This window comes from Palaemon carinicauda, chromosome 7 (genome assembly GCF_036898095.1).
Source record: "Palaemon carinicauda isolate YSFRI2023 chromosome 7, ASM3689809v2, whole genome shotgun sequence".
Lineage (NCBI taxonomy): Eukaryota > Metazoa > Arthropoda > Malacostraca > Decapoda > Palaemonidae > Palaemon > Palaemon carinicauda.
The window spans coordinates 79,247,455-79,263,871 of record NC_090731.1 but is presented as its reverse complement, the minus strand read 5'-3'; the positions used below and the strand labels follow the sequence as shown (position 1 = coordinate 79,263,871).

The window sequence follows — 16,417 nt, the reverse complement described above, 5'->3', positions numbered from 1 at the left end:
TCTCCAATGTTTATAATTCAGTCCCAAGGTCAAAGGAGTCTCTGAAAACAATCAAAACTCCTAAACAGAAATTTTTTGTAAGGTTTCATGTTAATCAAATCAAATATGATTTCCAGTAAACATTCAGTACAAGCATTATTAGGCTACTGTTAGAAGGGATATACACCAATAATTGTTATTCTGGATACTTTTATATACCTTTGATACGATACAATGTAATGCTTTTGACGAAAACTTATATCAACTAACAACTACTTTATTTGAAAGTGTGAGAATTTCTATTTGTAATTAAGTATGGTTAAGTCTTTAGCATGAAATATCAAAATGTTATCATATCTGATAATTTTGAAATGAAGAAAGCAAATTTTTCTTCAACATTTTCTTTGTAAAAAACGATAAAGATAATCTTATAAATTCGACATGATGTCTGGGATGGTTTAAACCACAGTATTAGAATAAATACTGATCTACATTAGAGATGTCAATGTCATATATATATATATATATATATATATATATATATATATATATATATAAATATATATACATATATATATAAATATATATATATATATATATATATATATATATATATATATATATATATATATATATACACTCACACACACACACACACATATATATATATATATATACACATATATATGTGTGTCTGTGTGTATATATATGTATATATATATACATATATATATATATATGTATATATATATATATATATATCTATATATATATATATATATATATATATATATATATATATATATATATATATATATATATATATATATACTGTTCCATTTTCTTTCTCTGTTTGAACATTGATTATTCCAATTAATCTGTCTCCGGGAAGTTAATCTAGAGAACTTTAAACTTTCTTAGTCTACTCATTCCAAAACGTTGCTTTGTTTTCAATTATCATGAAAGTATTACTTCATTATTATCTTTGTTACAGGATATGTTATTGTTGTTATATACACTGTCTTTATGTTGTTTTTTGTTATAATTTTATTTTTCATGTTTTTGTTAATTAGTCTCCTTTTGAAGAGAATGACTAAAGATTTGGTCACTATATTGTACTATTATTATTTCCTTCAGCATCAGACGTAAAGATATAAAAGACTGGTACTCTGAAATTCCTAATTGAGAAAATGAAATATTCATGATTGTCACCCTTAGATGTTGCAGATTAGCAGAGGTTCAGTATACACCTGCTTGTCGAAGTACTTAGGGCAGTGGTTCTTAACCTGGGGGTCGTGACCCCCGGGGGCGGGGGGGGGGTCGTTTGGGATTTCTTAAGGGGTCACAAAGGGTTCTGGAGAATTATTTATTTTTCATATACATTATACACGTATTTGAAATAGCCAGTAGGGCTTTTACCAGTTTGATGAGTACAACACTGGTCACAAGTTGGGTGGTCTGCTGCACATTAACCATAGCCAGTGTTACCGAAATAGCATTATATTCCCATTATAGCTCAATCGGATACTCCTCCAAGTCACGTGATACGTGACGTGAATAACGTGATATCTTTCTCAAGATGGGTTTCACAAGCATTATTCAGAACTCAGTGGTTAAGCCGCAATGTGTCATCTGCAGCAAAGTTTTGAGTCACGAAAGTATGAAGCCAAGCAAGCTGAAGATCCATTTTGAGTCCTGTCACAGCCATTTGGGGGACAAAAACATGGACTATTTCAAGCAAAAAGAAGCTGCCCTGAAGGCCAGTCGCATCGATTCCACTGGTCACTTTGCTTGTCAGAATAAAGCAGCGTTAGAGGTTTCATACAGAATTGCTCTAAAAATTGCTAAGACCAAGAAACCTCATAATATTGGCGAAGACTTGATTAAGCCTTGCATTCTGGAAGCAACGAAGGTAATTCTTGGAGAACAGCAGGCAAAGAAGATGAGGGCTATTTCCCTTTCGAATGATACAGTCAGGAGTCAGATCTCGGACATGGGTGACGATATTATGCTGCAAGTAGTGGCTGCTGTGAGGAGTAGCCCAGTCTATTCATTGCAACTGGACGAGTCAACGGATGTTGCTTCATGTTCCCAACTTATTGTTTATGTTCGTTACCTTGACGTGGAAGTTATGAAAGAGGAGTACCTGTTCTCTGAACCACTGGCCACAACCAATCGTGGAAAAGATATTTTCAAAATCCTTGAAGCCTTTCTCCTTAAGCACGAACTAGGTTGGGACGCACCAGGGGCGTAACTAGGTGAGAATGGGCCCGTGGCATTTTCTTACAGTGGGCCCCCATTACCTCAATATATATATATATATATATATATATATATATATATATATATATATATATATATATATATATATTATATTTATTTATTATGGGAGAGAGCGTAGAGAGATTGATTTGATGTATCGTAGAACCGGTAGGCATTAGAAATTGAAATATAATATGCAAGCATTGAAATATAATTACTAATTAATACATACATAGCTTAGAAAAAACATGTAAATTATATATTCTCAATAATGAATCAGATGAATACCCTTATGTAGGCCTATGCGGCCGTTACATTATTACATAATTACGATACCTATAAAATGAAAATAAACACAACTTGGTCCAAAACATTTATACCATCATTAAATAAACAAATATACCTTATACCTTCTAGAATTCTTTCTTCCATGCTTTCATCTCTGCATATCTGTCAATAACTTTACTTAAGTTCAATTTATGCGCAGTTCCTTGTTCAATTGATAGAAGAGCTAGTCCTTCTAATCTTTTTTGTGCCATTGTACTTCGCAAATAGCTTTTAACTAGCTTTAGCTTGGAGAATGAACGCTCTGCACTTGCAGTTGTGACTGGAATAGTTAAAAACAATAGCATTGCAGTGCAAACCTCAGGGAAACTGGCTGAAATAGAATGATTTTCTATGATCAACATATTAGCAAGGTCCTTAATACTAGAAACTTTGCTTATTTCTCCCTTCAGAGCAAATCTCATGTTGAGAATTTCCTGTGTGAATGTTTCTGACACATCGTTGTGGTATATTTTCACAAAACTAGATGCTTTTTCGTACAGCTCTGAGTCATATAAATTTTGCAATGAGATTGGTTCCAACACTGAGAATGATGAGACAACTTCATGCAAGCCAGTAAAACGGAAGTTCAACTGAGTTGTGATTATGTCTAGAGTACGATAGTAAATAGTTACTCTACACAAACTCTCTGGATCTTCTAATCTTTGGTCTTCACAAAGCTCGCCAAAATGTCTTTTTTCGGTACGAAGTCTCTTTTTCTCAAATTCTGGTCTGATTGACCACTTCTGGGCTATATCTGTTGCTTCTTTCTTTACATCCTCAAACTGATTTCTTAATCTGCACATCTCATCCATGCAAACCTTTAAGAGGTCTGCTGCCTTAGCAATATCAACTGCTTTTGATTGCAACATTTTTTATACTAAATCTATTGACTGTAATATTTTGGACTGAAATGTCAAAAGTAATACAAAATTTAAATTTTCAAGACATTTCTTTGGTGCAGTGGCTTCATTGCGTTCGTCTGCCTTAGAGCTGCATAATATTATTTGTGCTAGAGCTTTCTGCACATCACAGAATCGAACTTTGAGAGCAAATACCGCATCATAACGTTCAGCCCATCTAGTTGGGTTTAACTTTTTAATAGTTACCCCTTTGTGAGTGCCTGATTCAGAAATTAAGCTAGATAATATGTCCCATCTCTTGATACTCAATCCAAAAAACACAGACTCTTTGAACAATATCATAAAACTGCGCCATTTCTGTCACATCCTTGACAGCATCCTTAATCACCAAATTTAAATTATGAGCATTACAATGAACATAAACTACACTGGGTTCAACATCAATTATTTTTTTCTGCACACCTTTGTATATCCCCTTCATGTTACTAGCTCCATCATATCCTTGGCCACGACACCTTGAAATAGAAAGTCCTCTTTGTTTAATTATTTGCAAAATTTGTTCTGATAGTGCAGCTCCATTTGGCCCTTTACCTTATGAAACCCTAAAAAAGACTCATTAATTTGTAGGGCTTTTGAATTTCCATTATCATCATATTCTATGCTACAGTAACGGTATATTTCACACATCTGATCAATTTTGGAAATATCCTTTGTTGTATCTAACATTATGCTATAAAGTGGACCTGCTTTAATGGCATAAGTAAATTATTTTTCAGTTTTCTTTGAAAGCAGCTGAATGAGTTCATTTTGTATCATTGGGCTCATATACTTTGTTTTACCTTTAGGTTTACTGATTAATTCTGAAAGAACTGGATCATATTTAGAAAGCAACTCAGTGATGCAAATGAAATTTCCACGTTTCTTTTCATCCTCATCCTAATCACCTTCATCTTCTGCTTGTGTTCCTTCTTTGTGTCCACGAAATGGCAAATTGCACATCGCTAATGTAAGAGTTACATTTAATAATCTGTCCAAAACCTGACGCCAGTATTTTTTCTCCTCTTGAAGATTACCTTCAAGTGCTTCACTCAAAGTTCCATGCAAGTGCCATTTTTCATACACTAGGCATAAATTATAGTGAATTTGGGATTATTCGTGCCTCTTCATACCCTCACCTATGTGTTTCCAGTCACAATAGCCATCAATCCATGTATCTTGAAATCTACTCGCTCCTCGATTAACAGACAACCAACATGTCTCACAATAAGCCTTATCAAGAACAACTGAATAGCATAACCACGACCTCTCAATTTTCACACCTGTTTTGGACACTGCATGATAATATTTTTCAGAGAAAGAGCGACCTTCTGCATCCTTTTTGAAAGGGCCATTAGTCTTGCTATGTCCATTTGTAATGATAAATCGTTTTGTTTGGTCCTTCAAGTTTTGCTCCATAAAATGTCCTCGGTCTGTAGGCCACAACGATGTTATTGTGTCATATGATAGCTCAGGCGCATTGTCTTTTGAGGTACTAGGTTTACACTCATCTTCACAGGTATTGTCTAATATAGTGTCGGAAACTGGGTCAGAATCAGGCTTGCCAACTTCGTCTAATTTCTTTTCACCTGTATCAGTTGCTGTGTTTGTTTCAACTAAACTAGTACCAGTAGTAGGCATTTCCACACTAGTGACACTACTATTAGTATTTTCTCCAATAGCTTCACAACTGTCATTGTCCTTTGCATTTTCGTTAATCACTTCTACTGTTGGGGAAAAGAAACAACTAATTTTTGGAAGCTTTGATGCCTTAATTTCATTTTCTTTTTTCTTTTTCCGCTTTTCACTGCCACTAAGATGTTTTTTTGGAGGCATGATATATCCGATTCACTGTAAATAAAAACTATTATTAATTGAGAAAATTATATTCTGTTATCATCTGATATACAAAAATTATATTGTTTTTTGTTTGTATGGTGTTTTTACGTTGCATGGAACCAGTGGTTATTCAGCAACAGGACCAACGGCTTTACATGACTTCCGAACCACGTCAAGAATGAACTTCTATCACCAGAAATACACATCTTTTACTCCTCAATGGAATGGCCGAGAATCGAATCTGCGACCACCGAGGTGGGACGCAAACACCATATCGACCACGCCACTGAGGCGCTATAAAAAAATTTCGATTGATATCATTGTGAAGATATTAATTACATCTTTCTTCAATGCATTGTTTTTTCTCTTACATTATTTGTATTGTGAGTCAAATATTAAAATTAAGTTCACAATTCGTAATCAACATAATCTTTCATAAGGTGTAAGATAACTATCAGTTGTAGTCCTCTTATAAAAGAATACAATGTAAAACAATCACGAAACGCGAAAAACATCTCTCACTTTTTCCTTTAAATGATCAAAAGACATTGGCGGTCACAGGCAGTGACAACTGACAAGCTCTGGTAACTGGTGTACACGGAGGCCAGGACTTAAACAGGAACATAACACGTTGAAGCCAAGATCTCATAAGGACCTATAGTGTACGAACAGTAATACTCCCTATGACCTCCTAACCCATAACCCATAAAGGCCATCATATATATTAAAATATGTAATGTCCTCTCAGTTTCTGTTAATAATCATTTACCAGTATTATATTGAGGAATTTGAAATATTTTTTTTCTAAATCACTAAAATATAACAGTAAGCAGTAGCATATTTTTTTTTCTTCTTCTTTTTACGGCCATGGGCCCCTTTAATCATTATAGGCCCTGGGCCCGTGGCAGTTTGCCACCTCTGCCACCCTATTGTTACGTCTCTGGGACGCACTTGTTGGAGTGTGTACAGATGGAGCTCCTTCTATGGCCGGCTGTAAATCGGGCTTCAAAGCCTTCGTGAAGAATGCCGCTCCACATGTCTCTTTCACTCACTGTATGCTTCATCGGTATGCTTTGGCAATGAAGACTCTCCCACCTGGACATCAAGAAGTGCTTACTGACGTTGTAAAGATTGTGAACCATATACGAGGAAGTGCAACAGCTTCAAGGATTTTTAAATTGCTATGTGAAGAAATGGGTGCAGAATTTTCTGTTCTACTATTTCATACAGAGGTACGTTGGCTCTCACGCGGCAAAGTTTTAAATCGCGTGCTACAACTTCGAGAAGAAATAACAATGCTGTTGGAACGTGGTCATACGGCAAAGGAGAATCTTCTTCTTGAAAAGATGCAGGATGATTGTTTTGTAACAAAGGTTGCCTACTTGGCAGATTTCTTCTCGGAAGTAAATTCTCTGAATACTTCAATCCAAGGAAACGTTACAATGATGCACACAGCTCGGGACAAAGTGGCAGCATTCAAGTCTAAGATTCAACTTTACCAGAAAAGAGTTCAAGACGGTGACATCACTTTCTTCACGGAGATGATGACTCTCCTGGGTTCCATGCCAGATGCTGAATGTAGTTTCCGTGAGGAGATCTCCACTCATCTTTTGGCAGTAAATGATGCCATCGAAAGTTACTTTCCAGGACTAAACGACCGCTGTACTGATGCGTGGATCTATAGACCCTTTTCAGTAAAGGATAGTGCCATCAGTGATACTGATGTTGCTGCTAAGGTAGAATTTTATCAAATTCGTGAGGATTCTCAGCTTAAAGTCGATTTTGCCAAACAAGAGCTCCCAACATTTTGGGCAAAAGTGAAGGACTACTGTCCTATTCTCTTGATGCGTGCATTAACCATGTTGATTCAGTCCCCGTCAACCTACCGGTGCGAGGTTGGATTCTCAGCAATGGTTGCACTGAAAACTAAGGCACGCAATAGGCTTGTCATCGATGCTGACATGAGGTGTTGCCTATCGAACACTGGTCCTCGCTTTGATAGACATATGGCTGCAAAACAATTTCAACCATCACACTGAGTGAATGAGAAGTAGGTGCTAGGTTTTGTATGGTGTTGAATAGTTCTTTGGAATTGATAATTTTATGGCATTTGTAGAGGCTATGTAAGTGGAATTTCTCAAGGTGTTTGTTCTGTGGTGTTTCCAATAAAATTGTATAGGAGTAAACCATTTTGTATGATGTTGAATAGTTCTTTGGAATTTATAATTTTATGGCATTTGTAGAGGCTAGGAAAGTGGAATTTTTCAAGGTTTTTGTTCTGTGGTGTTTCCAATAAAATTGTATAGGAGTAAACCATGGTCTTCCTGTAATTTTTTTTACTTGACCCTTTGACAAGGTTCATTATTTCCAAATCTATTATAGGGGGTCATAATAATACTCTGATTAGTCTCGGGGGGTCATGGGATGAAAAAGGTTAAGAACCACTGACTTAGGGTGATATTCCTTCCCATCAATTGATTAGATAAATATATTAATTGTTTGCTTTAAAATTCGAGGCCTCAATCGCTACCTGCATGGGGTGTCATGATTTTTAGGCTCACTGAAAAGCTTTATCCTCGTGTTACGTTTGTTCTGCAATTCTGTTGATATTTTGCTTTAGTTATACGCCTATATTGAACTGTGTATTGATCGTTATTGCAATTTTCCTGAAATTAAATTACGGCGTTATTCATATAGGTACATATAATGGATTTAACATAACTTCAGTGACTCAACGTCAACTCACTAAACATATCTACACATACGATTACTCTTGCTTCATACGGTTCTGTTGGTTAGTGCACAGGAGATCATCTCATCGATTACCAGGCTGATGTGGCTTACTGGACCCTTCAGAAAATGAGGTAAAATTGAAAATGTATCGAGTCCATTGCATCAGAAAGTCATTGTAAGGGAGAGTAATAGCAACGGAGAGTGAAAAGTACGTGTAATGGACTTCCTACCTATTTCTATTCATGTCTTGAGTCAACCCTCTGAAAAGGATATAAACTCCAATTTTAAATGGTTATAGAGATCATATCATTAATAGTAGCCTACTCACAAAACACACAGTGTGATTTATGCTTGTATTATTACACCTCGCTGTTGATAATATATTTCATAATTCCAATAATGAGGAATTATGCAGTTGAGAAATAAATGAGAATTACAACACACTGATTGTGATTCAAAATAAACGCAGTGCATATCTAAATGGCCATTTTGAAACAATAATTTATTTCAGTGCTACAAAAAACTGAAAGACATTAATATCATCCAAATCCTCGAAATTTATAAAGAAGTTTCTTTTTTTCTGTCTTTTAAGAAAAGAATATAAAGTTTCATAGCTTATTTGTATCATAAATGTTTTTCCGCCTTCTTTTTAGATGTAAATTGAATAGAAAATAAATGTGTTTTAGTATAGTATCCAGTATCTTAATTAAAAAATATAACAAATTAGTTCATCCCAAATCCTTACTGTTAATGTTATCAAATTGTGGGGCAACAAACATGTATTAAATTTATTTTCAAATATTAGGAGACCGCTTACGGATATCATCGTAGACGCAACTGTTATCAAAAGGGTACCTCTATCAACATAAAGCTAAAATAAGTAATAATAGTTTGTTTCCGTGTGTTTAAAGATTAATTAATGATATTTTCTCTTTTTTAAAGGTGTAAAATGAAGCTTTCATTGTTTTGGTCTTACATACTTTCATTACTGAGAAAACCTGTTGATATCTAGAAATCCAAATCGTACAGTTTTAACATACAACAAGTGCGAGAGTGCTACAGTTGTTCCCCAAACCACAGATAAACTTCAGGATTGCATTATTTTCATACTTCCTTCTATCATATAGAGACTGATTCCTGGAGCAGCCGCTGTTCCTGAGATTGGGGCAATTTGGAAGTTGAGGATATTGCACACATTTGCTGTGGCATTGTTGGTATCCCAAGTGAATCCCTCACAGTCATCGATGGAGTTGCACTGAGCAGCACATGTAATGGCCGAACCTAAAGTAATCAAAGTAAAGAGAAAACAGTCGTTTAGCTAAATGAGTCTTGCTGAAATAGACAAATAGATTTGAAGTTAATGTCATGCAGCGAGTAGACAATGAAATAAGGATGGTATTGCAGCTTCAAAAAGGAATTAGTCATTCAGACGATAAGGACATTGATATATATATATATATATATATATATATATATATATATATATATATATATATATATATATATATATGTGTGTGTGTGTGTGTGTGGGTATATATATATATATATATATATTTATATATATATGTATATATATATATATATATATATATATATATATATATATATATATATATATTTATATATATATATATATATATATATATATATATATATATATATATATATATATATATATATATATATATATATATATATATATATGGTTTTAGGTATCAAGGGAAAGGGACCTTTCCAATGACTTTCTCCAGGCTTAAGATGGATAACTATGCATATTCCTTTTATTAACATTTTACTTTTGATGAAAAATACAAGATTTCTTAGAATTAGAAAATATTTTAGTCAAGCCCTGATTGGAAATTTTTAGGTGTACATTGATACCACAGTTGATCGTATCTTCCCACAAGTGTTCAATCCCCCCATATAATGTTACATGAATTATATTAAAAATTTTCAATAAACAAATTCTTCTGCACGTATTTTCACGAAGGTCACGCTATATACTGGCACGTTATAAGTAAAAGAGTTCTTTGCCACATGATGAAAATTTTGCAGATATAATATACAGACTTCAATCGCGCAAAAAACTTAAAGCTGACGATTATCGTCTCTACTAATTTTATCTACAGATAACCCTGACCTTTTAGAGCATATCTAAATGGAAACCCTTTATAAACTCATATCCGAGACCAACTACTAACTATTTATCTGTGTTGTTCAATTTGCTAAATCGAATTCACGATTACTGTTTGGCATTACCGAACCATTTGTTGAATTGCATATATATATATATATATATATATATATATATATATATATATATATATATATATATATATATATATATATATATTCAGCCAAGGCCACAGGAAAAATAAAAGAAGGCGTACCGAGCGCTTTCGTGTTATTTCAACACATTTTCGAAAATGTGTTGAAATAACACGAAAGCGCTCGGTACGCCTTCTTTTATTTTTCCTGTGGCCTTGGCTGAATATATTGTCACGCGCTATTTAGTGAATTATAAGCATATATATATATATATATATATATATATATATATATATATATATATATATATATATATATATATATATATATATATATATATATATATATTCGTCTTTTTTATTTGTAATATGGCTATTATGATCTTATCCCATAGAAAGCTATATCTTTTCTATCTACATCTTAGCAGTATATTTTTAAGGTCTCTGTAATCTACTACCTTAGGCACTCTCATATTTAGTTTGTAGTAATGGCCCCTTTACTTTACTAATACATCGACATCTGCAAAAGGCTAAATACATAAAAGTATATTTCAAATGTTAAAGCTTAAGTTGCTGAACAACTGTTCATTGGGGAATATGAAAGATGAGTGTTCTTTAATTTAAAAAAAAAAAAGAGACATAAACTGTGTGTAAACAAAAGTTAAAAAAAAAATTGAATTAATTATAAACATATTATTATTATTATTATTATTATTATTATTATTATTATTATTATTATTATTATTATTATTATCATGATTATTATTATTATCTGTATTATTATCATTATTTTTATTATTATTATTATTATTATTATTATTATTATTATTATTATTTTTATTATCCTTATTTGTATTGTTATTATTATTATTATTATTATTATTATTATTATTATTATTACTTGCTAAGCAACAACCGCAGATGGAATGTTGTTACTACTACATCAGGTGGGTTTGGCCATCTCAGTTTTGTAGGTTTGGTTCCCACGACCCTCTTCCCCTCCTTTCTTTCTTTTTATATTTTTCTGCTTTTCTGTTTTTTTTTTATCTGGGGGGGATTTTTTTTTTAATTTTTTGTATTTTTTTGGATTTTTTAAATTTTTAAAGTTTTTTTTGGGATATTTATACCATTTTTAATAATTTTTTTATCATTTATTTTTTAGATTTTTTAGCCTTTACAATTTTTTTGGATTTACAAGTTTTTTTTTTTTTTTTTTTTCCCTCAGTAGAGGAACTCTCTTGGGCCATCCTATAAGGACTTGACTGCATAGTAGAAAAAGCCGAGCTAGTTCCCTCTGCATAGCCGGTCTTCTAGGTTATTCCCCCAGAACCACCCGAAGGTTAGTGTCCGAAAGAATAGACCTAGATATCCGACCTTTTGTTCACCTGACGAAGCCCCTGTACGACCCCACCAGGGAACACAGCATACTAGAAGCAGCTCAGCTATTCCTTTCTGCAAAGCCAGCCTTGTAAGCTGGTCCAAGCATCCTCCAAGCAAGACGCGTCAGATTTACACCCTCCTTCTGTTCCTCTGGAACTGATTCCTGGGAATGTGCATCTTGGGCTGTTTTTCAACATGTTGCTTCTTTCGGTTCTTGGCCTTTGTGTCCTTCTTGCCGGTCTTCTTAGGTCCTGGATTTTGTCTTTTAGGCTTTTGACGACCCTGGAATCCTCTGCGAGGCATTCCTTTAGCACACTCTTGTTTTGGCAGATGATGACCTTTGCCTTTGCAGGATCCGCCTTTGGTTTCCTCATCCTCTTTTTCTGTATCTTCATCCACTTCTGAATCAGTATTTTGTTCCGATTCTTCCTTATCGTCTGAATCTTCATCCTCTTCCTCGGATTCTTCTTCATCCTCCGATTCTTCTTCGTCTGAGTCTTCTTCCTCTGACTCTTCCTCTTCCTCTGATTCTTCTTCTTCCTCTGATTCTTCCTCTTCTTCTGATTCTTCCCCTGATTCTGATTCTTCCTCTGATTCCTCCTCACTTATTGAATCTTTAGTATTTTGTTCCGATTCTTCCTCTTCCTCTGATTCTTCCATTTCATCAGGCAAGAAACGAAATCGGTTTTGTACGGAAATGCCAGAAAATTCTTCCTCCATTTCGCTCTCAGAAGAATCCGAATTTTCCTCGTCTTCTGAATCTTCATTATTTTGTACCAATTCCTCCTCATCATCTGAATCTTCAGTAATTTGTTCTGATTCTTCCTCTTCCTCCGATTCTTCCTCTTCCTCTGATTCTTCTTCCTCTTCCTCTAGTTCTGATTCTTCATCCTCTTCCTCTGATTCTTCCATTTCATCAGGCAAGAAACGAAATCGGTTTTGTACGGAAATGCCAGAAAATTCTTCCTCCATTTCGCTCTCAGAAGAATCTGAATTTTCCTCCTCTTCTGAATCTTCATTATTTTGTACCAATTCCTCCTCATCATCTGAATCTTCAGTAATTTGTTCTGATTCATACTCTTCCTCTGATTCTTCCTCTTCCTCTGATTCTTCTTCCTCTTCCTCTACTTCTGATTCTTCATCCTCTTCCTCTGATTCTTCCATTTCATCAGGCAAGAAACGAAATTGGTTTCGTACGGAAATGCCAGAAAATTCTTCCTCCATTTCGCTCTCATGGAAAAGCAGGATGCTATAAGACCGGGGGCTCCAATAGGGAAAATAGCCCAGTGAGGAAAGGAAACAGGAAAAATAAAATATTTAAAGAACAGTAACAATATTAAAATAAATTTTTCCTATATAAACTATAAAAACTTTAACAAATGAAGTGGAAGAGATATAAGATAGAATAGTGTGCTCGAGTGTACCCTCAAGCTAGAGAACTCTAACCCAAGACCGTGGAAGACCATGATACAGAGGATATGGCACTACCCAAGACTAGAGAACAATGGTTTGAAAAGCTGCTTACCATAGCTAAAGAGTCTCTTCTACCATTACCAAGAGGAAAGTGGCCACTGAACAACCACAGTGCAGAAGTTAACCTCTTGAGAGAAGAAGAATTGTTTGGTATTCTCAGTGTTGTCAGATGTATGAGGACAGAGGAGATTATGTAAAGAATAGGCCAGACTATTCAGTGTATGTGTAGGCAACGGGAAAATAAACCGCAACCAGAGAGAAGTATCCAATGTGAAATTGTCTGGCCAGTCAAAGGACCAACATAACTCTCTAGCGGTAGTATCTCAACGGGTGGTTGGTACCCTATTTAACCTACTACCTACAAACATGATTACAATGAAGGATTCACAGCTCAATGTTTAGGGGCCGCTCATGAATGTCAGAAACACCGGACGGTGATATTGCTTTTATCCATAACCATGCTTTCATTGAACAAATTGAAGTGATCCAGTTTTACATACGGATTCAAATATGTTTATGTCATTTAAAGTATTTTGAAATGAAAAAAACATTATTTGGCCGTGCAATAGATTTTTATGGCATTTTAATGCAATCATAAATGCATTATATGATTTTGCCCATTATCCCTGTTGGAGCCCTTGCGCTTATAGTATCCTGCTTTTCCAAATAGGGTTGTAGCCTAGCTATTAATAATAATAACAACAACAATAATAATAATAATAATAATAATAATAATAATAATAATAATAAACCCATAGTTGATATCTGGCATATAATCTCGTCTATGTAATAAAGAGCAAGTGTCTGACTAAACATATATATATAAATATATATATATATATATATATATATATATATATATATATATATATATATATATATATATATATTTATATATATATATATATATATATATATATATATATATATATATATATATATATATATATATATATATATATATATTCGATTTGGTTCTCATAAAATATTCCGGATTTTAAAATAAAAGGATATTTTATTAGAGGACGAGTAAACTTGAAGTTCCAGCTGGTCCAACAATCAACCTTATTCACAGAAAGGTTTTACCAAGAAAATAACTCTATTACGTCATTATAAGTCTAAACGAAGTATTAAAAATAAATAGTAATAACAATAAAAAGTTCTGGAAATGTCAAGCTATCAAATGTCAATCCATGCAGTGTGATATTTTCGACATGCTCCCAATGGATAAAAAAAAAAAAAAAAAAAAAAAAAAAAAAAAAAAAAAAAAAAAAAAAAAAAAAAAAAAATTCCCAATGACGTTGTGAGGACAAAAACTGAGAAATGAACAATATCATGCGAAGGAGACACTGAAGACTCCACCATTAAGTGTTATTGGTTACCTGTAATTGCAGGTTATGTTTTCTCCCTTACTAAGTTTGCTATCATTCCGATCACTACTAGCCCAGTGGCATTAGAGTTGGAGTTGGAAAAAAATATAGAAAGCTGAATTTCTCAGGGTTGATACTTTATGACCTACTGATTCAAAATCCATAAAGTCTAAAAAATTATCAAGTGAGCTTAATGTTTGGGAGCCAAAAAACAAAAATGGCGGTGACAAATACAACTTTTCTTAATAATTAAGCTCACAAACCTGTGTAATACTAATTTGATGATGAGAAATCCTATGACCTTATTCTTAAGATATAAGGACATATTGCCCTAAACAAATCTATCTAAATTGAAATATAGGTCTTCAAACCCTTTGGCTACTAAAATCGAATATGGCCGATTAAGACATGTTTCCCTTTGAGAAGTACAATTTGGGTTTTTCACCAATTACATTTGACCAGACATAGTATGCAAAAGCCACTGAAATTGCAGAGTTCTTGTAGGTAGTAAGTTGGCCAGGACACCAGCCACCTGTTGAGATACTACCACTCAAGGGTTATTGGGTCTTTTGACTGGTCAGACAGTACTTTATTGGATCCCTCTCTTGGTTTTCGGTTTATTTTTTCTTTTCCTACACATACACTGAATAGCATGGCCCATACTTTTCACATTCCCATATGTCCTCATGTACCTGTGCCAACCGTGTAACGATCGTACATAGTAACATTTCATTTTGTGTATATATTATGCTTGTATCTTCGCTCTCCCCTCGCGCTGATAGGGGCTTGAAATAACATGTCTGTTTTTCTCACCGTTAACTGTTAACCGGTGCGGTGTTGGTTGAACATGAAATTGCCTGTTATGCCTTTTATGCCATTTTTGCCTGGAGTTTATGTATATATAAACGAATGTTCTGTAATAAAGTTCCTCAGTTGCTTTCATCCTGCCTTTGAGTCACAACCTTCTCTCAGCTTGTCACATTGGTGATCCCGGAAGTCGACGCGCTCATCCCGCCTTCCACCCTCCCCGGCCCCTCCGTCATTGGTACTAAGGCGGACTCCACAGAAGTTGGCGCTACCCCAATGAAACTTTCGTCGTTCGCCAGCGGAAAGGCGTTTGCTTGGTTTCAGCGCACAGAAGTCCAGTTCCGCATCAAGGGCGTGACTCGTTCAACCACTAAAGCAGATTATGTTCTCACGGCGATACCCGAGGACATCTTCCTGGAAATATCCGACTGGCTTTGTGAACAAGGAGACACTCCAATATTGTATGACGCCCTCAAAACATACCCTCTGCAGCAGTACTTGCCGTTGCCAGCCGCCCGTATAGCAAAGCTTTTTCAGCTCTCTCAACAACCATTGGGGGACCAAAGGGCTTCACTCGCCCTCAGGGAAATAACCAGTATCGCTAGCCTGCAACCTGCCGCAGACGGCTCTCCTTCTGAGGTGAACCTACTTCGTGCCCTTTGGATATGCTGTTTACCCGAACCTGAACGCGCTGCCATACCCGATGTCGATAGTTTACCGTTAAAAGACTTGATGACCAAAGCCGACGCCCTTATGGACAGCCACTTCACGACCTTACAGACCTCCATCAACGCCTCCACTCCTGACAAAGAGGATGCCTATTCAACGTCAACCGAAGCTGACGTGAATGCCGTAGGACAGAAACGGTAAATTTAATTGAAAGTTTATCGTTGCTGACGTCACATTGCCAATCCTCGGCGCCGATTTCCTCTCTCATTTCCACCTTCTGGTCGATGTCGCCCACCGACGGTTGGTCAACGTCGACTCGTACTTGTAGACACCTCTCCAACCCGCCCCCTCCAACCTCGCTCTCCACATCAGCGCACCCACGGATGCCTACGCCCACATTCTCACGTCGTACCCG

The 16,417-nt window shown here is 35.1% G+C and overlaps 3 protein-coding genes across 3 annotated transcripts; 2 read left to right on the top strand and 1 right to left on the bottom strand.

Annotated features, from left to right (window-relative positions):
- Nucleotides 1-1,558: 1,558 nt before the first annotated feature.
- Nucleotides 1,559-2,233, top strand: LOC137644397 (protein FAM200C-like). The gene has a single exon (XM_068377378.1). It carries the CDS (start codon nucleotides 1,559-1,561, stop codon nucleotides 2,231-2,233), a length of 675 nt encoding a protein of 224 aa, XP_068233479.1.
- Nucleotides 2,234-2,654: 421 nt separating this feature from the next.
- LOC137644396 (uncharacterized) lies at nucleotides 2,655-5,105 on the bottom strand. Its single transcript, XM_068377377.1, has 5 exons — nucleotides 4,748-5,105; nucleotides 4,373-4,549; nucleotides 4,042-4,171; nucleotides 3,734-3,943; nucleotides 2,655-3,297 (listed from the first exon to the last, which is right to left on the bottom strand). The coding sequence occupies exons 1-5, from the start codon at nucleotides 5,103-5,105 to the stop codon at nucleotides 2,655-2,657; spliced, it is 1,518 nt and encodes a 505-aa protein (XP_068233478.1).
- Nucleotides 5,106-6,286: 1,181 nt separating this feature from the next.
- Nucleotides 6,287-8,984, top strand: LOC137644395 (protein FAM200C-like). The gene is made up of 2 exons (XM_068377376.1): nucleotides 6,287-7,039; nucleotides 8,979-8,984. The coding sequence occupies exons 1-2, from the start codon at nucleotides 6,287-6,289 to the stop codon at nucleotides 8,982-8,984; spliced, it is 759 nt and encodes a 252-aa protein (XP_068233477.1).
- The last annotated feature ends 7,433 nt before the right edge of the window (nucleotides 8,985-16,417 follow it).